Here is a 25,477-nt window from a genome sequence, read left to right on the forward strand (position 1 = left end):
TGTTTAAGTCAAGTTTACTGTCAGTCACGAAACTTGGCTTGTTGGTTCTGTTGGTTGTTTAGGCCCGCGGTGCCTCAGCGCGCTCGCTCTCTCCCCCAAGTAGTGCACGGAAGTGGGCCCGTCCGGGCCGGGTGGCGCATGCGCCTCGGCGGCGGGCGGCGGGTGTGCTGCGTCGGCTGTGGAGGGCGCCGGGGCGCCAGCCGCCGGCGCAGCTAGGGGGCTCTGGCCTCGCAGGCAAGCGGCTCTCGGCGCAGGAGTGTCCGTCGCTGGACCGCTTCGGCCCTCCCGGGGTGGCCGCGAGTCGGGTGAGTCTCGGGAGTCTGGGCTGTTATGAGGAGCGATCCCGTGTCCCTCGTCTGGTCCCCTGGGGGCGCGCGTCCCGCGGCACCACGTCCTGCCCGGGCTGCCCGCCGGCCCTCGGAGGTCGGGACCGGGAAAAGCCGGCCCCGCGTCCTCGCTCCCGCTGGTCCCATCGGGCCGCTGCGCCAGGGAGTTCGCCGGGGCGGCTGGAGGTGCATCCCGAGGTCGTCCCTCTGGCGTTTGGTGGGAACACTGTGGTGGTGAAGAGCAGGCTTCGGGTGTCACTCGCTGTTGGAATCCGCCCGCCACTCTCTAGCCTGGTGACCTTGGGCGGCTCTTCCGCTCTCTGAGCCTTGGCTTCGTTGCTTGTAAAATGGGCATAACCTTTAACCCAGTGTTTGAGTTGCTGAGCGCTCGGTGAAGTGTACTGTCGTTACTGTTTACCCGGGAGTTGCGAACCTGCGCGCAGAGAGTGGGGCTCTGTTACCGCGCGTCTCAGCGGCGGTGAAAGTTGTCTCATCCGTCCGGGGATGTGAGAGCCCTCTAAGATCTCCGTTAGAGCACTTTTCAAGGAAAGTGGACATTCACATCTCTTTTCTTGGGCTTAAACACTATCGTGCTTGTGTTTTCACAACAGGTGTTTTATGTAGAGTCGTAAATAAGTCAAAGTTTTGGGAATCTTCATTTAAAACTTTAAATGCACAGAAGTTTGCAATGGCAAAGGAATTCTGCGTGATGCCTTTTGTGTCTCTTACACATACAAACGTTTGCACTTCTTTAGTTGATTTAAAATGGGCCTCTTTCCATCCTTTTTTTACTGTGTTGAGATCTGAACTAATTCTCAGTCTCTGGTAATCATGAATTCAGCATTCAGCAAGCGTTTATTGGGTATTTACTATGTGTATTTACAAGAATACTCATTCACTAGCCTGTGCATTCTTTGAGGTATATGGACCGATTTTTGTTTTTCTTTGAAATTGACATGACTTGGCAGAGTGCTAAGTACCTTGTAAGTACTCATAAATGTTTGTTCAAGGAAAGCAACAACGTGCGCGGGTTCCTTGAGAACACTTAATCAGCAGCAACTGTTTAGATTTGGTCACTTTGTGGGGCGATAAGAAGTGGGTGGCGTAGGCAGTCTCCTGGTGTGTCTACTACCTCTGCTGTGACATGGTTCATAGTTTGAAAAGTTGGAAAATACTGATTTAAATAATACCAGAGCTTTCTGAAATGTAGCCCTTTGGAAATATGTGTTAGAAAGCATAAAGTATTAGTTTACAGGTTTTTTTTTTCCCCCGTAGAGCGGGTTCTTCAGACTGAACAACAGACTCTTCCAGCCTTTTTTTTTGCATATTTTAAAACAGCATTAGAAATTATAACTGTAGTGTAAATTTCTTCCTGTGCAGGCACACAATAGCAAAATCTGTCTAAAGAAAAACCAAGTGGCATTAAAATATAAGGTTCTCTCCCGTGATTATAGATCTGCTGGAGTGTGTTATTAGAATGCTTACCCATTTTCTTTTGGCTAGAGTTAGTATATTGCTTGCTCTTGATTTATTTATTTTCTAAAATTGTGCCACCTGGTGGTTGAAATCTGCTGTCTATCATAGAATACTCATTAGGGAAATTTTACCTCTGAGTATGTAGACTAAGGTGAAGGAATGAATGAAATAAGACTATAATTTTTATATCTTCAGTGATAGTACCCTACTCCTTCTACTCTCCCAGCCAAGCCCCAAGGAAAAGTTAAAATTTCTTTGTTAGGGGCCTGTTAACCAGAAATCAAAACATCACATTTTCACAGTTGAAAATTTTAAAGAGTTTCAGTGGATTGTTTTGGTATCATTGTGTGCATACTTGAGGAAGTGAGTGCGGCTGGCACGGGGAGAGAGGTGGTGTACTTGCGACAAGTGTACCTTTTCCATGTTTTCTAAATGTCTGTGTAAAGGTGGGACTGAAGTCTTGTATTTAACTAAATAATAGCAGTTTGATGGAATTTATCCCTCTTCGTCCCGCTCCTAATGGAAGCACCCATGCAGGAGGTCTTATGTTCCTTTCACTTTGTTTCCGTGGTGCTGCTAATGTTCATAATTACCTTGGGACTGCCCTTTTGAAATTATTTTCCTTATTCTTAGTACCACCAAGTATTTATCCTTTGCATGTGCATTTTATTTCAGGGAATAGCTTAAAATAATTAAATTGTGAACTAGATTTGAGAAGTTAAGAATGCAATGTAAGAATATACTCTGTGACATCTTTAATTGATGTAGCCAATCTCTTTTGGACAAGTTACAACTGCAGAGAACTCAGAGCTTCACCCAACAACCTGTTTCATTGTTGGACATCCAAGACGATAAACATCTGCCTTTGCAATTTCCGCCCTTTGATTTCCAGTCCTGTCCTCAGACACATCACAGAGTAAATTCAGTTTAGCCGTTCCTAGCATATGACTGAGAATTTCAGATCTACAAATAATACTTTACATATGTCACACTCACTATTTACTCTTTCGTATACTCCCACATATGTCATATTAAACCTATGCCAACACCAAGATAGAGGTCAAGAGTTAATTCCACTTTAAAGAAGAAGAGACTTAGGTCTTAGATTAGTAACTGAAGTGACATAACTTGTGAATAGCTGACCAGTGACATGTACAATGCTGTTCTTTTAATCTAGACAGACCCTCTATTTCCAATAATACAGGATAATAGTATATTGACTTCTTTGGAACTTAGGCCTTGTAGCCAGAGTCTTTTTGGGAAATAATTTTTCCATCTGAATTTATTTCATTCACAAACTGCTGCCAAGGCATGTCTTTCCCATTGTGAACATGGGAAAAATCTGTCATGGTTAGAGATTACGTTGGGTAGTAACTCTGCCACTTACTACTGTGTAACCTGGGGCTTAGTTTGTCTGTGAAGATGTGAGTGATGCCAATTTTGACCTACAAAAAGACAGTTTCTTATGGTTCAACTGAATTGGAAAGGGTACTCACTTCATAAGGTTGTTGGATTATACCACTAATGCGTAGCTCTTGGTAAGAGTTCAAAAAATTATTTTCTAAACCAGTAATGTTGAAGTCTCCTTATGGCTTTGAAGGAATTTTAAAAGTAAGAATATGGAATGTATTATATATTTAGCTTTTCTTTGGTTCATAAAAAATACTTTGACTTATATTAGTGTTATTAGAATAGGCTTTTAAAGGTGGCTACTGGAAGTTATCAGCACTTACTTAAATGTGTTCTGACAGAAAAATGCCATTGTTTTATAGTCGTGGTTTTATATTACACTCAAGAATATAGCAGTACATCTGTGTATGCGCCAACTTTTAGGCAAAGCCAGGTGACACAGCATGGATGGAAGGGAGTATAGGTGAAGGATGGATAGGGAAAGGGGAGGAAGAGGCTATCTAGCTCAAAAGATATGGTGGAGGAGAGAGGGGAATGATTGGGGACGCAAGGAATATGTTAGGTAAGGGATAAAGTAAGCATTTAGAGCTTTAAGCTAAGGAGTAGCTTCTTACCAAGAAGAATAGGAAAAGAAAACTAAACCATTTTATTGTTCGACATACTCATCTTGGATAAGAGTAGAAGAGCCTCATAAATATATACAATTATTATTTGTCAATTAAAAATAAAATTAAATAAGTAGAAGGGAAGATGTCTTACTAGTATCCTAGCTGGGTCTATGCTAGCATACATATTTGAAGTAAACTTTTGTTATGGAGAGAGGAAAATGTATGTCATTGTATGTACTTGTGCTTATTTACAATGTGCATGTATGTATTATCTCAGCAGCCAACTGTCTTCTCAAGTATTTACTTTGCCAATTAAAGAAGTCATTTCAGTATATCATAAGCTTGTTTCTGACTATAAAGGCATGAATTTGACTGCTGATTGACAGAAATATGCAAATATTTTGTCAAATACATTTACAAAATAAAACGTTAACATTTTCTAGGTGTCTAAACCAGGTACATTTTCTTTCTGAAAAAGTAATCAAGGGCACGGTGGCTCACGCCTGTAATCCTAGCACTCTGGGAGGCAGAGGTGGGAGGATCGCTTGAGGCCAGGAGTTTCAGACCAGCTTGAGCAAGAGTGAGATCCTGTCTATATAAATAGAAAAATTAGCAAAGCTTGGTGGTGCGCACCTGTAGTCCCAGCTACTGGGTTGGCGGGGGGGGGGGGGGGGGGGGGGGGCAGGCAGTGAGGCAGGAGGATTACTTGAGCCCAGGAGTTGGAGTGTTCAGTGAGCTGTAATGACACCATGGCACTCTAGTCTGGGCAACAGAGCAAGACCCTGTCTGAAAAAAGAAAAAAAAGGGAATCAAGGCAGAAACCAGAGAGCTAATACTACACATAAATGTAGTTGTATAATATTGGTATAATATCAGATGACTTAAATTGCCGAACTGTATGAAATTTTATTTTTCTCAGACAAAAAATTTGTGTCATTGAAAGGACCTTGTCAGTGGCAGGCAAAGAAAACTTGAACTTGGCTGCATTTTCATTTTCCGTTTCAAATAACTACTTAGCTGGGTGTAACAACCTGATTTGTGATCTTGAGCTGTGGTATGTTTTTGTGTGTGTGTGTGTGATTTTTTTTTTTTTATTTATTTTATTTTTTAAAATTTTATCAATTTTATTTGTCTTTTTTTTTTTTTGAGACAGAGTCTTGCTTTGTTGCCCGGGCTAGAGTGAGTGCCATGGCGTCAGCCTAGCTCACAGCAACCTCAAACTCCTGGGCTTAAGCGATCCTACTGCCTCAGCCCCCCCGAGTAGCTGGGACTACAGGCATGTGCCACCATGCCCGGCTACTTTTTTGTGTGTATATATGTGTATATATATATATATATATATATATATATATATATTTATATATTTTAGTTGGCTAGATAATTTCTTTCTATTTTTAGTAGAGACGGGGTCTCACTCTTGCTCAGGCTGCTCTCTAACTCCTGACCTCAAGCTATCCTCCCACCTCGGCCTCCCAGAGTGCTAGGATTACAGGTGTGAGCCACTGTGCCCAGCCAACACACAGCTGGTTAATGGTTAACATTCTTTTCTGATACAGGTCACTGAGGGTTCTTATAGAAAATGCTTTTAAATGGCATTAACAAATATAATCATGTATATTCAAGACACTCTTGTATCCACAGGTTGCACTGCCGTGATCCATCACCTTCCAAAGATGCATCCTGACTTATCTCCACACTTGCACACTGAAGAATGCAACATCTTGATTAACTTGCTTAAGGAATGTCACAAAAATGTAAGAGTTCAGAAAAATGACTATAAAGCCAAAATGAAACTTAGGTATAACACCGTGATGTAAAATGTTACTGTATCTCCATTAGTGGAAGGGAATCATGCTGTTTTAGTAATGGGTCTAAACTTAGTAAAGATTAGCAATTGATGTGGGTGATATTTCAGAAACATCTCCTTTTATGATTAGTAAAAATTAAGGATGGTAGTTTGTTAGGGAATTTCTGAAATGGTATGTGATAGTTGGAATCCATGTTTTTAAACTAGAACAATTATATTCACCTCTGACTCTTCTGATCATAGTGAAATTATTCCATGATCATTTGCTTTTTGATGGCTACCATTCTGTGTTTAATGGTAATGGAAACATTTTATGTGGTTAGATATTAACTAGATTTGATTTATAATTGGCCTAATCTGATGTATTTACTTAATTTTTAGTAGAATGGAAGTAAAATTCCGTGGTTGAAACCCAAATAGAAAAATAGCCCATATTTGGAATGCATTAAATCAAGCTGATATTTTTATAACTGTTGAATATTTAGCTTTTTTCCATATATTTGATGCATGACATATTTGTTATGAGAAGCATTTGTGGTTTTTTGGTAATTTTGCATGATGTATTAGTTATTTTTCTCAAGATATTCATAAACTCTAGATATATCAAATTATAATAATAGTGTCACTTAAGTGAGTAAAATTTAGAGACCAAAAGTAAGGTGGTAAGTAATACTAATAACATGTGAAGTCAGATATTTTTACCGGTTCAAGGAATGTTATCAATGACAATATACTTCAGGCTATCTATTTTCACCATACATTAACTCAAGAATTGGGAGTTTTCACACATTGACTTACTGACTCAACTGAAAAATGAGCCAGACTAGTAAAATGTAACTTGTAGATTTTTTTAGAGTAAAAATATAAATGTTTACTTTTTAAGGAACAGGAACTGATTTGTATTGATTTAATGCACAATATTTCAATTCTGTATATTATTTGTTACAGGCAGAGACAGTAAAGGAGAGGGTCTACCGACAGAGGCACAGTGGAGAGAGAGGGACTTGTGGAATAATGTTTCAGTCTGTCATTGAGCATTTTGCCCATTACAGCCCTTAGAAGTGTGTTGTGTGTTTCATAATGCTAGGCATAAAAAGGATATTATCTCTTCATATTTATTTACTAAGTTAGGTTAAGGGCCAGAGTTTTTCAATCCTTGATTTTAAGTAATCTTTGTTACATGTTTATTTTTGGATATTGGCTTTTGGTCCATGACTACTTTAAATTGGAATCAAATTAAACATTGTTTTTTTTCCCTTTTCAAAAGGATTTCATATAATAAAGGTGACATCTCAAATCATTGGCACCAAAGATGGACTTTTCAAAAAATTAACCTTTTTGAAGTATAATTTATGTGTAATAAAATGCATCTATTTTAAGTGTACAGTTTGATGAGTTTTGACAAATATAAATACCCATACAGCCACCATCACATTGAAGATCTAAAACATTTCTATCAAAGAGGTCCCTGTGCTCCTTTGCATTGAGTCCTCAACCCTCACCTCTGGCCCAGGTAACCACTGAACTACTTTTTGTTGGTATAGATTAGTTTTGCTATTCTAGAATTTGTTATAAATGTACTCTACGTTGCATATTCTTGTGTTTTGCTTCACATAGGTTTTTGAGCTTCATGCATGCTGTTGTGTGTGTCCTTAGTTCATTCATTTTTACTTCTGAATGGTATGTCATTATATGGACATGCCACAGTTTATCTGCCTATTGAAGGACATTTAGGTTGTTTGCAGTTGTGCTATTTTGAATAAAGCTGCTATGAACATTCATGTACAGGTCTTTGTTTGGACATCTTTTTATTTCTCTTGGGTAAATAAATACCTAGGAATGGGATTACTAGGTCATGTGGTAAGAATATGTTTAACTTTATAAGAAGCTGCCAAACTGTTTTCCATTCTGCATTATTCCTACCAGCTCCCTATACTCACCAGCACTTGATATTGTTAATCTTTTTAACTTCAGCCGTTTTATGGGTATGTAGCAGTATCTCATTTTGGTTTTTAATTGTATTTCCCTGGTGGCTATTGATTTTGAGCATCTTTTCATGTGCTTATTAGCCATTCACATAGAATCTTTTGCCCCTATTTAAAAATTGGGTTGTTTGTCTTATAGTTGAGTTATAAGCATTCTTTTTATCATTTGGCATACAAATTTTTTGTCTGATAGGTGTATTATGAATATTTTTTTTGGTCTGTGGCATTCTTTTTTATTTTCTTAAGAATGTGTTTCAAAGAGCAGCTTGTGTATATTTGATCAAGTCTTATTTATTTATTTGTTTTTTTTTTCCTGAGACAGAGTCTTGTTCTATTACCCTGGGTAGAGTACAGTGGTGTCATTATAGCTCACTGCCACCTCAAACTCCCGGGCTCAAGAGATCTTCTTGCCTCAGCCTCCCGAGTAGCTGGGATAGGATCATACCATGGTGTCTGTTTAATTCATTTTTTTTCTTTTATAACCATTTTTTTCCTGTGTCCTAAGGGTCTTTGTATATTCCCTTGTGTTTTCTTCTAGAGTTTTCTAGTTTAAGCATTTGCATTTAGGTCTATGATTTATTTCAAGTTAATTTTTGTGTGTGGTATGAGGTATACCTTTGCCTGTGGATATCCAGTTGTTTCAACACCATTTGTTGAAGAAACTATTCTTTTCCCACTGATTTACATGATCCCTTTGTCAAAAATCAATTAACTGTATGTGAGTGGGTCTATTTCTGGGCTTTCTAATCTGTTCCGCTGATTTATATTTCTATTCTTAGCACTAGTACCACACTGTCTTGATTACTGTCGCCTTGCAGTAAGTCTCGAAATCAAATCATGTAAATCCTCCAACTCTGTCCTTTTTCAAAGTTGTTTTGGCTATTTTAGGTTCTTTTCATTTCCATATTAATTTTAGAATCAGCTTGTCAATTTCTACAAAAAATATGTTTACTAGTTTTCATAAGAGGCTGAATATTATTGACCACTTGGATTTTATCTTTTCTGTTGGCAGGAAATGTTTGATCCTTTTCTTTAGGCATGTTTTTAAGTATTTTTAGGGCATGTCTGGAGTAGCATTTACTCTGGGGTTAGTTTAGCCCACTACTAAAGCATGATTTTTCATGATTCTCTGTTGATGGACTTGAGTGTTCAGTGAGCTCTCTACTTTGGCCCATAAGAACTTCATTGACTGCCATCCCTGTGTAGCTCTCTGCATTTTCCAGCTTACGGTTGCTGTAGTTGTTCTTTGTAGTTACTGTGGCCTTGTGAACTTTTTTCCAACACATGTACAGATGAATGAATGCTCAGTGACTCAAGGGAACCCCATGTAGATTTCTGGAGTTTTGTTTTGTTTTTTTTTTTCTGTGTATCTCTACCTCACATTCCAGCTGCCTCAGCTCAGTGAGACCACCATTCTCTTCTTGAGTTCTCTTTCCCTGCTACATGGTTTGGAAATTGCCCCTAGGTAGAAAGCTAGGTGAATGTAGGGTTTACATTGTTTTGTTTCTTTCTCAGGTATCACAGTCCTGCACAGTCTGTTTTCCCAATGTTGCATGTATTTTATCCAGTTTTCTAGTTGGGAGGGCTAGTTTTTACCAGTTATTCCTTCATGGACAGAAACAGAAGTTTTATAGTTGGATTTTTAAATAAATGGCACAGGGACAATTAATAGAGCCATTTGGAGAAAGTTAAAATACTTAACATATGAATCAACTTCTAATGGATCAGACATCTAAATGCCAAAAATGAAGTAATACAGTTACTAAGAAAACATGGGTAAATGCCTTTATAACCTAAGTGTAGGGAAAGACTGCTTAACGAGGACTCTAAATTCCAGAGGCAATAATATCAAAGATTGATAAATTTGCATTATTTGCAGTACAAAAAATGCACAGTCAAAAGGCCAATTTTTAAACTGGAGACATTATTGGTAACATATGACACAGGTAATGAGATAATAGTCCTGATACTATAAATGCAGGACTCTTAAAAATTGAGGGGAAGAAGAGGCCAAATATCAAAGACAAAAATGAGCAAAAGCATGAACAATTTACAAAAAGAGAAAAGATGACCTTTAATGTATGTAAAGAAGTTCAGCCCACTTAGTAGTTAGAGAAACACAAATTAAATATGCTGAGATACCATTCCTTATCCTCAGGGAGGCAAATTTAAACAGTATGATAGTATATTCTGTTGGGGAGGTGGTGGGAGAAGGTTACTCTTCTTTGATTTTTAATGGGATTGCAAATTGGTAGAGCTTTTATAGAGAAGAGTTTGACAGTGTCTAGCAAAACTGCAGTGTATTTAAGTTTGGACCCATCATTCCCATTTCTAGGAGTTTATCTTAAAAGTATAACTTCATATCCCAAGAATAAGCACCGCATGTACTCACCATCAAATTGGTTTCACTGATCATCACCTAAGAGCACATTCAGGAATAACATTAATCGGGTGTTGGGCAGATGTGGGTGGGGGAGGGGATGGGTGTACACATACATAATGAGTGCGATTGTGCACTGTCTAGGGGATGGACACGTTTGATGCTCTGACTGAGGGGGGGACAAGGGCAACATACGTAACCTAAACTTTTGTACCCCCACAATATGCTGAAATAATAATAAAAAAATAAAATTTAAAAAAAGCATAACTTGAACAGTATGAAAATATGTACAAAGTTATTAATTTCAGCATTGTTTGAAATTGCAAAATGTTGGGAACAACCTTTCCCAACATACAGTGGTTGACATCCACAGGATGGAATACTGTACAGCTGTTTTTTAATTTTTATTTTTAAATAGACATCATTTTTAAGGACAGTTTTAGCTTTATAGATACATTGTGAATGTATTAATAGTACACAGAGTTCCCATATACCCCACACCTAGTGTGCCCTGTTACTAACATCTTACACTGGTATAATTAATAAACTTCCCAGTGTAAGATGTTAATAACAATGTACAATTAATAAACCAATATTGATATATGATCATTAATTAAAGTCCATGCTTTATTCAGATTTATTCATGTTAGGTGTTTACTTACTGTCTTTTCTGTGTTACAGGATTCCATCCAGGATACACATTACTCTTAGGTATCATGGCTATTTAGGCACCTCTTGGCTGTGACAATTTCTTTCCCTGTTTATTTTTATTTTTTTATTTTTTTGACACAGTCTTGATCTCCCAGGCTGGGATGCAGTGGCACAGTTATAGCTTACTGTAACCTCAAATTCCTGGCTTCAGGGATCCTTCTGCCTCAACCTCTTGAGTAGCTAGAAAGAACTACAGGCATGTGCTAGCATGCCCAGCTAATTTTTTATTTTTATTTTTTTTTGTAGAGATGGGAGTCTCACTATGTTGCCCAGGCTGGTTTCAAACTCCTGGCTTCAAGCAGTCCTCCTGGCGTGGTCTCCCAAAGTGCTGAGATTACAGGCCTTATGCTTTGCTTTTGATGACCTTGACAGTTTTGAGGAATAATGGTCAGGTATTTTGTAGAATACCTCTCTTTTTGAATTTGTCGTATGCTTTTCTCATAGTTAGACTGGTAGAATATGTCTTTGGGAGGGAGACCACAGAGGTAAAGGGTCATTTTCATCATATCATATCAAGGCTACATACTACAACATAGTTTATCACTGTTGATATTGACCTTGATTACCTGGCTAAAGTAGTATTTGTCAGGTTTCTTTAAAGTTATTCTTTCCCTTCCTTTTCATAACTCTTTGGAAGGAAGTCACTTAAGGACTGGGGCGTTATGCTGTTTTTCCTAGAGGGTGGAATATCTATGTAATTTTTTTTGGAATTCTGTTCTGGAGACTTGTCTCTTTTCTCCCATTTATTTACTCATATTAGTATGGGGTCATGTATATTCATTTTATAATTTGGGTTATAATCTATTATACTTTATTTTTTGCTCAAATTGTTCCAGCTTTGGCCACTGGGGAGTCTTTCAATTGGCTCCTATGTATGGCTGTTTAAAAAACAGAAAGGAAAATTTCTATGAACTGACATGTAATAACTTCTAGGATATATTTAGTGAAAAAATCAAAGTGCAAGAATGTTTTTAGTACCCTAGAGTTTGTGTAAAAAAGCAGGAAGAGTATCTCATCATTTGTGCAAAAAAAAAAAAATAAATAAAATAACCTGAAACTAATGAGATTCATTCATTACCTTCTGGGATGAGTAGGAGCAGGGTAGAAAGAATGAAGGAGTGACACTTTTTCAATTATATTTTTGTATAGTTCTTGCTTTTTGAGCCTCGTTAATGTTTCACATGCTCAGAAAGCAAGGATGGGAAGAAAACTCAGAAATAGAATACAAGCAAAACCAAATGAACCTAACTTTATTTCAAATGAGCCATCCAATTACACTAAAGGTAAAAATGAACTAACCCTAATAATTTGAACATAGGCTAAAGACAAAAAGAGCTGTGGTTAGTAGAGTTTGGGTTTTGCAATGGCATGGATCAGCAATCTGAAACTGGCTTCTGTGTATTCTAGGGTTGAGCAAATAAGTAAAATATTTTAGATAAGAAGAAACAGGTTTCTTACTGCTATAAATATGGAAGAGGAAAGGCTAGGATGAATTCTGTGGTGTTAGATTGGAATTGGAGATGTCAGTGTGAACTCATGTCTTTTAATATATATTAGGTGAAGAATATATATATGTATGTATGTATATGTGTGTGTATGTATGTATATTTTTTTTTTTTACAGAAAAAAATATATCTTTTCCTGTAGCAACAAGCATAGCTAGTGCCCAGATTTTGGTTTCTAACTACCATTCTCCAGGAAACAGGAACAGGGATCCTTGGAGAAATGGCTACTTCTAGGGCTAGGGCTGGGCAAGAACAACAACCTGAAGTGTCTCATACCAGGAAGTAAGACATAGAAGAATGATGGGGACTGTCAAAAGGACAGGGGCCAGCTTGAGCTCCCACTGGCCAAAAATGGGACAGAGCATCAAATAATGAAAATAACATAATCAGTTAAATAAGAATCTATGAGTCCAAACTCATATAAATATATGGATGAAAAGGAAAAGTTTTCGTTACGGTAGAATGCCAGCTAATAAAATATAAAAGGAATGCTAGAATTAGAAAATCACTGTATGGTAACCATTGTAGTAAAAATTGATTTAGTCAAAAATCATTAATAGGTCCTGATACTAATGGGTGAAAAGTTTGAGGAATAACAGGATAGTTATATGGTCTCAAAGTATCTGCACATAATAATTATAGAGGCAAAACTAATAACTTTACAGTGGAGAAACTTGGCAGATCACTCCTTACCTAGGTGATCAAAGTTAACATCACCAGTAATGGGACAAATTGCCATGTGTCTCTTGATGTGATACATTGAGAAGGACGCAGCATTACTGTGTTTAATCGATAAAATGAATGCATTAAATTACCTAAGGTGTCTTCTGGCCTTGAATTTGTGTTATTCTACATTATGATCTTTTTGTTGTTTAGTCCATCATTCTGCGTGCCCTTTCTGTGCTCGCATGCAGCGGTGCTCTCTAACCCTCTTGAAGTACATGACTGTTTTATCTCCATGTAGCCCTAACTTGCTGTGCTTTTGTCATTCTTTCCATGTTTTATAGCTCTGTGGTTTTTGCCTATGGCTGTCAGTATCTAGGGGCTGCTTCTGATCTACTGGCCTATTTTGCCTACATTTGTCATCAAGAGGCAGATACTCTTTCTGTCTACAGGTAAAATACAGAATTTAGAATAGCTGTTTTCCTCAAAGCTACTTGGAAGTCCTTATGTATTTTTTTTTCTGATTTATAAAAGTAATAAGTAAATAATCCATGTCATTGTAGATAGTGTAAAAAATCTAGGAAAGTGTAAAGCAAACAAAAATTGCCTTTTATTCCTCTACCCAGAGATAAAGTCATTGACAGTTGGGTTTATCCAGCATTTTTTTATCTTGATATTTTTCCTCTTTTTGTCTTCTTCCTATTAGCGTTTTAAAATGCCCACATCTTTTCCATCCTGAGCAAATGAATATATAAAATCCCTTCTGATACTCTCAGCCTTCTGGTTTCCTGTATTAGCTTCCCTTTCAGAGCAAACTGTTGAAAGAATATTGCTTTCTCCTCTTTTCAGTTTTGTTTCTACCCTCTCTTAGGATCCAAAAACTGCTAAAGTTGATAATAACTGCACTGTTGCCACATTCGGTGGGTGTTTTTGGTAGCTACCTCACTCTTCTCCCAGGCGGCATTTGCTTCCTTCTCAAAACACTCTTCCGCGGGCTTCACTGTACTTTTCTCTTCCCTGGTTTCCCTTATGTTTCTTTGGCCACTTGGTCTCTTCACCAGACTCTCCTCTACCCTATGCCTGTTTTTCAGGCTGCCTCTTCCTGGAAACGTTCATTCACTCCCATGTTTTCAGTAACTCTCAAATCTTTATCTCTGGTGTCTGTTTCTTCTGAGTTTCAGGTCTGTTTCTCTCAACTACATGGTAGACTTAATGATTCCACAAATAAACTCAGTTCATCTCATCTTTTTTTAAAACCTCTTCTTTCTGTCTTATTGAATGACATTTACTTGTCCAAGCCAGAAACCAGTGTTGTCTTTAATTCCTCTGTCTGCCTTACATGTGAACAGTCACCAAGTGGTGCCCGTTCTCTCTGCCAAGTATCTCCGGACTCATTGTTCTCATTTGCCAGTGCCACCAACGTAGTCCGTGCCAGTGTTATTGGGACCACCTGTAAATGACTTCTGTCTGGTCTCCTGACCGTTTTGTCCTCTTCTTTGTCCAGATCCACTTTCCATACTGCATCTAGAGTGATCTTTCAAAAATAAATTTAGGCCGGGCGTGGTGGCTCACGCCTGTAATCCTAGCACTCTGGGAGGCCGAGGCAGGTGGATCGCTCGAGGTCAGGAGTTCGAGACCAGCCTCAACAAGAGCGAGACCCCGTCTCTACTAAAAATAGAAAGAAATTATCTGGCCAACTAAAATATATATATAGAAAAAATTAGCCGGGCATGGTGGCTCATGCCTGTAGTCCCAGCTACTCGGGAGGCTGAGGCAGTAGGATCGCTTAAGCCCAGGAGTTTGAGGTTGCTGTGAGCTAGGCTGATGCCACGGCACTCACTCTAGCCCGGGCAACACAGCAAGACTCTGTCTCAAAAAAAAAATAAAAATAAAAAAATAAATTTAGTTCTTGTTCCCCTTAAATAGCTCCCTTTACCTATAGGATAAAATCTAAATTTCTGCCTTGTGTTTCAAGGCCTTCATGAAACTAGTCCCTAGGTAGCTCTCAGGCTTCACCTCTCTCCCACAACTCCCTGTCCCTCACTCCTGCATGCCCTTATTTGCAGTTATACTGGAGAATATTATTTTTCTATTGTAAGCCTTTATACTTGATTTTTCCTTTGCTTAACTTAGAGTATTTCTCACTATCTCTGCTTACTGTTTGCAAAACTAGGTTTTACATCCTGCAGGTTTTCTTCTTAATTGGTCATTTCCTCTCCCTTTTCTTCTAACCTGGCCTAGATTCTCTTGGTACAGTCACTCTGTACTTCAGTAGCATCATACATAATACATTTCCTACTTCGTGACAGTTCTTGCACTTTTATGTCTGAAAATATATGAGAATATAGCTGGATTCTCATATCTGCTTTTATATTCAATCTGTCGTATAGCCTCTAGAAGACTCCATCTTACCCTTGTAAGAGGATAAAAGTGAACAAAATAAATAAGGTCTTTGTATTAATAGGGAAATAGTTTTGACCTTGTGCATCCCCTGAAAAGGTTTTAGGAGCTCCTGGGTGTCCCTGGACTACACTTTGAAAACCACTGCTTTATGGCAGTCACATTATTTGTCTCCTTCCCTCTGACTGTGTGCTGTGAGAGTAGGGCCCAGAGCCACCTTGTTCACTGCTGTATCCCTAGGGACTGGAACCTTGCTCTCCATGTAAAAGGTTCTCAGATAGCTATTGATTGCTTCACTTATTCAATTACTTAGTTGGTTCGGTTCTCAAGAAATAGACATCAGGCACTGGAGACTTTCACTGTGTATGTAGGAAAGAATTGCAGTCTGTAGGCATTTCTTGTACCCCAATTTCACTGGGGCATTTGGGTGTAATATTTTGCACATAATGTCACAAGAGTATAATTCTCATTTGGGCTTAGTTAATAATGTTGAGGTGAAGAAACATAAACTAGTTTTTGTCATTGATTTTTAAAATGAAGATGTATGTATATGGAATGATATGAATAAATTTAAACTAAGCTGTGAAATACTGTCTTACGCTTGGAAAGTCTAGTCTTCTCTGTTATTTCTGCTTGACTAGATAGAAGGGGTGAAAATGTGTTGTCCCTGTTTATTTGTTGTCAAGGAAGTAGTTTAGAAAAAACCCACAGGAAATATTTATCCAGAAAAGGTTGTTAGGTAACAAATGGGAGATTCTAGTCTATCTTAAATGCTTTCCAGAAAAACTGACCACTTATTCAGTCTGGACTTGAAAAGTACATTTAAAGTGGTGGTGAAACAGGAAAAAAGGAAGCAGCATGAGACATAGCTTACTAATTATGTGTTGTCTGGTTTCTATGAAAGCCTTAATTAGAAAGAAAAGGAAAAGATGTGCTTTTCATTACAACTGTAAGTTCAGCATTTATGGCATGTCATTATAGCAGATCACCACACTGTCTCACCCACCCTTGAAAATCATGAAGTGCAAACACACTAATTATGGCCCTACTAAAATTCGGGTTCTTAACTTCAGGCTTCATCTTAACCTGCTTGAGAGTATTCATACTTTTTGCCATGATAATAGGTATAGGACTTGAAACAACTAGGATATTTTTGTTTTGTTTTTCAAGCAAAACAGACTTTGAACTTCAGACATAAATTTCCTATATTGTAAATTAGTGGCTTATTTATATGGCCTGTATAGGGCATCTAATACAGTGCCATGTATTTGATGTATTTTGGTGACATTTTGAATGGAGGCAAATGAGAAAATGGCTCTGGTACCAAGTGTTTACTGAATGGCTCTTTTATGGGACAGGGTGTTTGCTAGAGAAGTAAGTTACTCATGTCAACGTGGCCACACTGCAGCTTGACACCACTTCCTGTGTTAGAGAAGAGATTGTGCTGTGATTTTCATGTGCCCCTTAAAGAAAGGGTTATTAGGTGATAAAACTTTTACATTGTCTTTGTGAGGTTCTGGTGTGTTAGCAGGCTTCCCTTTTATCAAGGAAAAGGTCTTTTTTTTTTTTTATCTTTGTTGCTACTTGTAGAACATTTATTCCTCCCTTTGTAAGAAGGACCAGGATAAGCCTGTTTATTTGTATACAGTTGACCCTTGAACAACTTGAGGGTAAGGGAAGCTAATCCCCCTGTACAGTCAAAAGTCCATGTATAACTTTTGACTCCCCCAAAACTTAACTATTAAAAGCCTACTGTTGACGGGAAGCCTTACCAATAGCATAAACAGAGTATTAACATATTTTGTATGTATATGTATTATATAATGTATTCTTACAATAAAGTAAGCTAGAGTAAAAATCATAAGGAAGAAAAATACATTTACGGTACTGTACTGTGTTTATCAATACTGTAAGTTTATGTGATCCATATATAAAGTGAATCATCTGTCTGAAATGGCAGGCAGCTGTAGCTGCAGGCCTCAATCTACAGTACATATCAAACAATTCAGCTTTTTCTCGTAATGTCATGGCTTTTCTCTGCTTCTTGGGATCACTTCCAGCATCACTAGTGGCACTTTGTATGGGTCTCATGGTGTTACTCAAGGTTTACACTAAACATGAACTGCTCACAAGATGATTGGCATCACGTAGCATTTTAAGTGGATACTCACAACTCTTGAGCTCACTGCAATAGCAACAGGAGGTAGCTATGAAATTATTGCAGTAGTACAGTAGGTACTATAGTTAATTTTATGCAATTATGATTGAATACAGCATCTTTATGTTTGTTTACATTGCTCTTGACTTCTAATGGTGCCATATATGGTCTGTAAGTGTGTGTGTTAGTTTTGATAAATTTTAACTTTTTACAACAGATTCATGTATATTTCATAGTAGTAAATGATAAAATAGACTAGTATCACATATATTTTATGCATTCATGCCATACCTAACTTTTTCTTATTAATATATTTTTTAAAATTTCTAGGCTATGTGGTTCATCAGCAAGTTTTTTCATGTTGCAAATCTTCAAAAAATTTTCCAATATATTTGTAGGAAAAAACCCATGTATCAGTGGACTAAAGAGTTCAAATTCGTGTTGTTCAAGGGTCAACTGTATTTTATACATGTGATTCAGCTGTTACTAGCTCATTAACAAAGCGACAGTGTAAACTCATTTCTTTATGAGTATTTAAATTTTACATGCCAGAAACCGTGGCATATATTATGGGATGAAATATTTTACTCCCTTTCTTCCTTCTAGCACAACATTCTGAAATTTTTTGGTCATTGCAACGATCTTGATCGGAAGATGAGAAAATGCTTGAACAAAGAGGTAAGAATATTGTCAAAGGATGGAAATGGTTGAACAGAACAGAACATTTTTGAATATTACGTATTTTTGCCATTACTGAATTTTTCTCCAGATTTTAGTATCACAGAAAATTCACATGTATGCTCTCCCTTCTAAAACCAAGAGGAGAAACGAAAGCCTCTTCTGGATACAGTTTTAGAACATTTCTCTCTCTCTCTTTTTTTTTTTGCCATGCACACAGATGATGAAAACAGCTTCCTTATTATAATCACTATAAATCATCTGGATGAATTTTAAGGTTTGGGAAACTGAATCTCTGGTCAGCAGAAAGACTTATGTCAATCAGCTATTTGCTGATTAGCAGGTAACTGAAACTCTATGGGCCTCAATTTCCATATATAAATTGAGGAGGCTAGACTTAGGCTCTTTCCAGCTTTAACATTTTGAATTTGTTTGTAGTTAGGCTTTGTACAAGCCATGGGGATCTGATTTATCTTGTCTGGGAAGACTGTCATATCCTGAACCTGGTTTTAGACCTGGTTCGACTTGGGCAAATGACCAAAGTACAAAGTGCATTGTCGTTTTCCAGACACTCCATGTTCTACAGTAGTGTTTTTGTTTTTGTCCCCCCAGTAATTTTATGAGGAAACTTAACATATGACATGTAAAAGGAATGACTTTGAAGGGACCTGGTACTTGGTCTGTAATTTGCAATAGCCTTTTGATGAGGAAGGAAAAAAAGTTTGAAAACTACCATTCCAGAAGCTATGTGAAGAGTCTTTTAGTCAAAGCCTTTGACCTAGAAAACTTCTTTAAGATTGTCTAGCCCAACGTATATGTGACGTTATTGGATCTGGAGAGTGAAGTAACTCAGTCACACATCTCCACACTGCTTTCTCTCAGGGGTGCTGGAAGGGGTTCTAGCCATGTTCCCTGGTTAGCTCTCTGTCACTAATCATTCATTTCTGTGGCCTGTCTTTCCATATCTGTGCCTCCTAAAGGATTTTGATGTTCAACTGTTCACATATACTCAGGTTTTTCAATTTGGATTTACTTTTACTGTTCTGCCCCTCTGTTGAGGGGAAAAATATTCATTTACCTTTAAAATATATTTGTATTGGTATATATGTTATAAGCATATGAATATATACATATAGAAACACTTAATAGTCCAGTTTCTCTGCTTTAAAGGTAACCATTTGAGAAAATCTAAGTGCTTTTTACATGCTAGGCTCTGTGTTTCTTGTTAGTTGTAACCTGCTGGCTAGACCAGAAAACTAGGCCGAATATCTCTTAGTTGAAAACTGTATGTAGATGCAACTGATTATAGAGACAGGATTTGGGGAGAATCAGCTTTGATGACTGTTTATAATGAAAATGTCCTGGGAAGATCAGTTGACTGTATGTTTCCATATGAGGTGATAGGATGACATGGTTGCTAAGAGCCAGTTAGTTACTCTTTCGATAATTTCTATAGCAATATAATGTGACAAAGTCATAAGATCTAGGCCCACTCGAGTCCATGTCTATCACCATGTCTGGAGCACTGTATTCAATTGTGGTTGTGATTTATTTTTTAAATCAGGCCATGAATGTTAAAGTGCTATTTGAAATAAAAGTCATTTTGTAGGTAAGATATTAGAAGACAGAAGCCATGTTCTGTGGAACAGTTGTAGAAACCAGCAGTGTTCAGCCTGAAAAAGAGGTAATGAGTGGTTATCTGTAATTGGATGTTTGAAAATTATAGCAGGCAAGAAGAAATAGAAGGCAGTAGGAGAGTTTACAGGGAAACACTTTTTGGTTCAACATAAAAAACTTTGGAACAAGTAGAACTGTCCAACAGTTAAACAGGTTACCTGTCAAGGTAGCGAGCCCCTCTTAAGTAGAAGTGCTCAGCAGAAGTTAGAGGACTTACTGCACTATGAGCCCCTAAGAACAGGGACAGAACTCATCCATCTTAAATACTTACTGAATTCATATTTTGGGAGGAAATTGATTCAGCAAATATTTTGGGTCCTATTAGGATGTAGGTGCTATACTGTATTGAATGAAATTATACTAGATGTCCTCAAAGGTCACTGTTTCAGATCTCAGAGTCAGTGACATAAAAGATAAACAAGAATTTTGTCAGTAAAAACGTTTTTATTTTGCCAATATTTCTAACTATTTAACTATAAATGGTGACATAATCTGCTATTTCTTCTCTCCCCCTTCTTCCTTTTATTTTCCAGTACATGGAAAAGAGGACCAAGAGCAGGGAGCTTGGTGAAGCGATGCGAAAGAGACTTGTTAATCCTCCAGAGGAATCTGAAAAATAAATTATATTTCCATTGGATGCCTTGGCTAAGAGAAGATTCTTGGTTGATAGCTGAAAGAATCCTGTCTTATTTGGTCTCTAGAATCCTTTGAATGGAAAGTGACCCATGAGAAACTGGACTATGGAGAAATATGAAAACCCTGGATTCTGAATATCTGTTGGGAAGAGCCTTTAGTACCATCCCTCCTCTGCCAGCAAACCTGACTTCTACCATGTTTCTTCCCTTTGTTTACAACCAGTTAACATTTAAGTAACTTATCTCCCTCAATAAAATAATTTATTTAAATATTTTTTTCCCTTTTCTCTTAGACTCTTTTGGAATTAGGGCAAAATGGTGCCTTTTGGCTTCCCTTTTTGACAATGTGATGATTCTAAAGCTTAGACATTGAAGACATACACTAGGGCAAAAAAGATTTCTGGGGAAATCCCAGGAGTATTAATTAACTATATGAAAATGTTCTAATGTTACTGTTTTTAAGGAATGATTTTCTAAAAGATTAAATATTTAATATTGATAAAATTGCATCTGGTTGGGATTTAAGTTTTAGCAGACTTTGCTTCCCCATGTGGTTGAATGTGCCCACCCTAAGTGCCAGTTAACTCCTGGGCATTAACCTTGAGCCAGTGTCTCCCCTCTGCTGCGTACAGGGCTCCTCTTCCCATGCTCAATTCTAGCAGTCATCTCGCCAGTGTTCCTTCTGCCAGGTGTTACTGAGGCCTGTGACAATCTGCAAGTCAGCAACTTGCAGCTACAACCACAGCAGGAGTTGGGTCTTTGTGTCAGGTAGGTGTCAAGGAACAGACTGAGCTGTGAGCTCCTTCCAGTGGAATTCTGTGTGTGATGTCCAGCATGAGGCCTTGTTGGTGTCAGCATTTAGTAAGTGGATTTCCCCATCACAGAAGGTGTTCAAGAAGCTGGACATTTACACTTAGCAAGGCAATTACAGAGGATAACACAGTCAATGAAGGGGTGGGGAAAGACCCAGAATTAATTCTGAGGTCCCTCACAAGACAGATTGTATGAATATTTTAGTTCCCTGAGTGTCAGGCAGTACACTCAGGTACAGACATTTGGCCATTAGAATCTTGTAGTAAACTGACAAGTTGATTATTAGTCAACTCTAATCATGAATTGCCATGATTAGGCAAGTGACATGGAAAACATAGAAAGGGTATCCATGCCCAGTCCTTAGTGACCTTTGACAAACGAGTGTAAATGGGATACATTCTAGGGAACTTTAAGCCATTTAGCATGACTGGAATATGGGAGCTGGTAGTGGAAGATCACAAACAGCTTTGAAATCTGTGGGAATAATATCTTCAATGCTGTGGTGGCCAGTTACAGATTTTAATACAGTGATTAGGGATTTGGGGAGAGGGGTTAGTTGGCGGGGTGCTATATTTCAATTTGTATTTTAGTAAGATTTTTCTGGTATAGTTTGGGGGATTAATTGGAAGGGAAGGAAGATTACACCCAGGGAGACCAATTAGAGTTTTGTCCTAACTTAAGTTAGAGTTGAGGGCCTGAATTAAAGATGTGGCTTTGGGGATCAAGAGGAATGACTGGCTTTGGGCAGAAGATCGGTGTGACTGACTGGGTAAAGGATTTAAGGAAGAGTCTAGGGTGTCTTGGGCGTTCACTTTGCGCCTGCACTCTGATGGCACCCTTCCTCGACAGCGCTGGAGCACCGGAGAGGTGCGGTATTGGGGGGAGGTCCAGGTGGAGATGGCTTATGGGGTGCGCTGGGTGTTCAGGTCTGGAGCTCATTAGCATTGCCTGGACTAGAGCAGAATTGGGAGCTGTCAGCATGCAGATGGTAGTAAAGCCCTGTAGGCCAGTGTCGACAGTTGACTGAGAGTTGTTTTATAGAGCAGAATGAAACTTTGGAGTTGACTTAATTTTTAAGAAATTAGGTAAGTGTTATATTATATGAGTACATTTTTATGGGATATTCAAACAACTTTACAAGTTTTATAGAGTAAAAGGTTAGTATCATCCTTCATACCCCAGTATCCCTTGACTCCCCAGAAGTATCTACAGTTGACAGTTGGGTAGGTCTTCTGTGTGTTTAAATTCAGGGACAGGAGGCCGAGCCCCGCATGTAGGAGAAGGAGCAGACACACAAACAGAAGGTAGACTATAGAGGATGGTGCCATAGATTGCCAAGGCGGTTGGTTTCGGAGGAGGAAGTGTCATTGGATCACAGTCAGGGCTGAGGTGGTTCCTCTGTCATCTGTCACCTTCGAGCCATCTGAGTGAGGAGGGAGTGGAAGCTGAAGTGGAGCTGGAGGGCGTTTGCACATTTGAAAATGCTTGTCTCTGTAGGGAAGGATGGTGTAGCTCAAGAGGGTCTTCTTACAAAGTCAAAAGAAAAAGGTGGGTGGCACTTGGAAATGGGTGTATGTTGAATATGCCAGAAAAGGAGGGATTAGTTTATGGAGTGATGTTGATGAGGTTCAGAGCCCATGCTGACCTCAATTTATTTTACTTTGAAAACAGATAAGAACCTGAACACCTGAAGCATTATGGAAAATGTAAAGTATTCCTTTTAGAGAGCAGTAACTACTTAGTTGTGCAGGATGCAATGCTGTTTCTTCTATAAAGAATTAAGAGCACAAGCTCTGTTTCTGCTCTTTGAGGACCAAAATCTCAGACACTAACATGGTCACCCATAACCAGTGATATCTTGGTGAATGTTTAATAACTAGATTCGCTCTCAAAAAAAAAAAAAGCACTATTTGTAGCATTTACCATTTTCCATGGTGGAAATACTCCCACCATGGCAGATTTCAAACTACCAACCTGATGTCACTGCAGGTGGAGTTGGCAAGAGACGCACATGGTGGGCCGTCCCGAGCTGGCGCCAGCTGACTCCAGGCAGCCACCACAGCCCCTGCCCTGTGGAGGGAACCGCAGAGCATTGAGTCAGTTGGTTTCCCACTGGCAGTTACCTTTCCCACCTCCAGCATGTTTGTTGGTCGGAAGTACCTGCACCTTGTGGTGTACACTAGAGCATGGCTGTTGTGACTAATGTGACAGCAGCTGAAGCTGCCGGGGCATGTCATTTTGTAGAAGAGTGAATAACCACGCACCAGGTGGATTTAGGATGGAAATGGGACCTGCCTGTGCCATGATGGTTGGACTTGGGCCCCAGGAGCTCAGATGTCTCTTGCCTTCTACCCCATGCTTCTTAATTGTGTGACCTTGATAGCCATCTCGGACAGTTTGCATGGGCCGTCTTTCAGTTGTCACCTAGCTGTGTGACTTCTGACAGGGTGCTTAGCCTTTCTGGATTTCAAATCTTTTTATTTATTTTTTTAGAGACAAGGTCTCACTCTGTCACCCAGGCTGGAGTGCAGTGGCCTGATCACAGCTCATTGTAACCTCGAACTCCTGGCCTCAAGCAATCCTCCTGCCTCAGCCTCCCAAGCAGCTGGAACTACAGGCACATACCACCATGCCTGGCTAATTTTTTTCATTTTTGTTTTTAGAGACATGGTCTCCCTGTTTTGCCCAGGCTGGTCTCAAACTCCTGACCTCAAGTGCTTCTCCTGCTTCCGCCTCCCAAAGTGCTGGGATTACAGGCATGAGATGGTGTGCCTGACTCAACTCTTATTTTTAAAATGTGATTACTGGGCAGCATAGCAAGATCCTGTCTCTACAAAAAAGAAAAAAAAAGAAAGAAAGGAAAAGTTAGGTGTGGTGGCACACGCCTGTAGTACCAGCTGCTCAGGTGGTCGGTCCAGGAGGATCGCTTGAGCCCAGGAGTTTGAGGTTGCATTGAGTTAGGATGATGCCACTGCACTTCAATGTGGGTGACAGTGAGACCCCCATCTCAAAAACAAAGAAAGAATAAAGAAATAAAATGAGGTTGCTGGACTAGTTGACTTGTTTACCACTGAATCCATAGATCCATAGTACTTCAGGTCAAAGCACCGAATAATCAGTAGGAGGTAATGTTCTTTTGCCATAAACAAATCTATGACGTGAGAGCAATTTGGCCTGCGTGTTTCTGTTGCTTTGTGTTTTCCATCCCATCTAGGCCACAGCTTCCTGTCTTCACATCTCTTGTGGCTGCTGGGAGCCACGTTTACTAACAGGAGTAGATCAGTTACCCTTCAGGAGTATTGTGGTTCAGTGGAGGGTCTCAACATCCTGTTCAGGACTGTTCTTCCTTGTCTAGGCTGACCTCCATCCAGGTAGCCCTCTGCACTGCCAGGGAAGCCCCCTCCCACCCCAAGCCACTGCTGTTATATTCCAGCTGTTCCTGCTCCCTACAGAATAAAGCACACACTCAGGGCTGTGGCAGTATGAGCTTGATCTACCTTTCTGGATCCTCCTAGGGAGGGAGTTTGAGAAAGAAAATGCTATGGAGCTGGAGCACACTGTGCAGGGGAGAGAGGGTGGAGGGAGCTGAGGAGAGAAGGGCATGCAGGCCTTGGAAACCACAGCAAGGAGCTTGGATGGACTTGGAGGGTAGTGGGAAACCATTAGAAGGTTTTTTTTTTTTTTTTTTTTGAGACAGAGTCTCACTTTGTTGCCCGGGCTACAGTGCTGTAGCATCAGCCTAGCTCACAGCAACCTCAAACTCCTGGGCTTAAGCCATCCTACTGCCTCAGCCTCCCGAGTAGCTGGGACTACAGGCATGAGCCACCATGCCCGGCTAATTTTTTTTTTTTTGTATATATATTTTTAGTTGGCCAGATAATTTCTTTCTATTTTTAGTAGAGACGGGGTCTCACTCTTGCTCAGGCTGGTCTCGAACTCCTGACCTTGAGCGATCCACCCGCCTCGGCCTCCCAGAGCTAGGATTACAGGCGTGAGCCACCGCGCCCGGCCCATTAGAAGGTTTTAAGTAGGGATTGGTTATGATCTCATTTATCTGTATCTCATAAAGATCTTTCTGGTTGCTGGGTGAATTGTTGTGGTTAAACTAACTCAACCTAGTGACAGTACTCGTCATACTGTGGAGATTTGTTGAGATGTATGCAGTAGAAAATTATCTGGCACAAAGTAAGGGCCCTCTCAATGTTGTTATTCTAATAAGTGCATCCAAATTGGGGTACTGGAGAC

At 39.2% G+C, this 25,477-nt stretch overlaps 1 protein-coding gene across 1 annotated transcript; it reads left to right on the forward strand.

Annotated features, from left to right (window-relative positions):
• Positions 1-150: 150 nt before the first annotated feature.
• Positions 151-20,689, forward strand: CMC2 (C-X9-C motif containing 2). Its single transcript, XM_045533292.1, has 4 exons — positions 151-305; positions 5,462-5,574; positions 18,036-18,107; positions 20,318-20,689. The coding sequence occupies exons 2-4, from the start codon at positions 5,494-5,496 to the stop codon at positions 20,402-20,404; spliced, it is 240 nt and encodes a 79-aa protein (XP_045389248.1). The 5' UTR covers positions 151-305; positions 5,462-5,493; the 3' UTR covers positions 20,405-20,689.
• Positions 20,690-25,477: the final 4,788 nt, after the last annotated feature.

Source organism: Lemur catta, chromosome 20 (genome assembly GCF_020740605.2).
Source record: "Lemur catta isolate mLemCat1 chromosome 20, mLemCat1.pri, whole genome shotgun sequence".
Lineage (NCBI taxonomy): Eukaryota > Metazoa > Chordata > Mammalia > Primates > Lemuridae > Lemur > Lemur catta.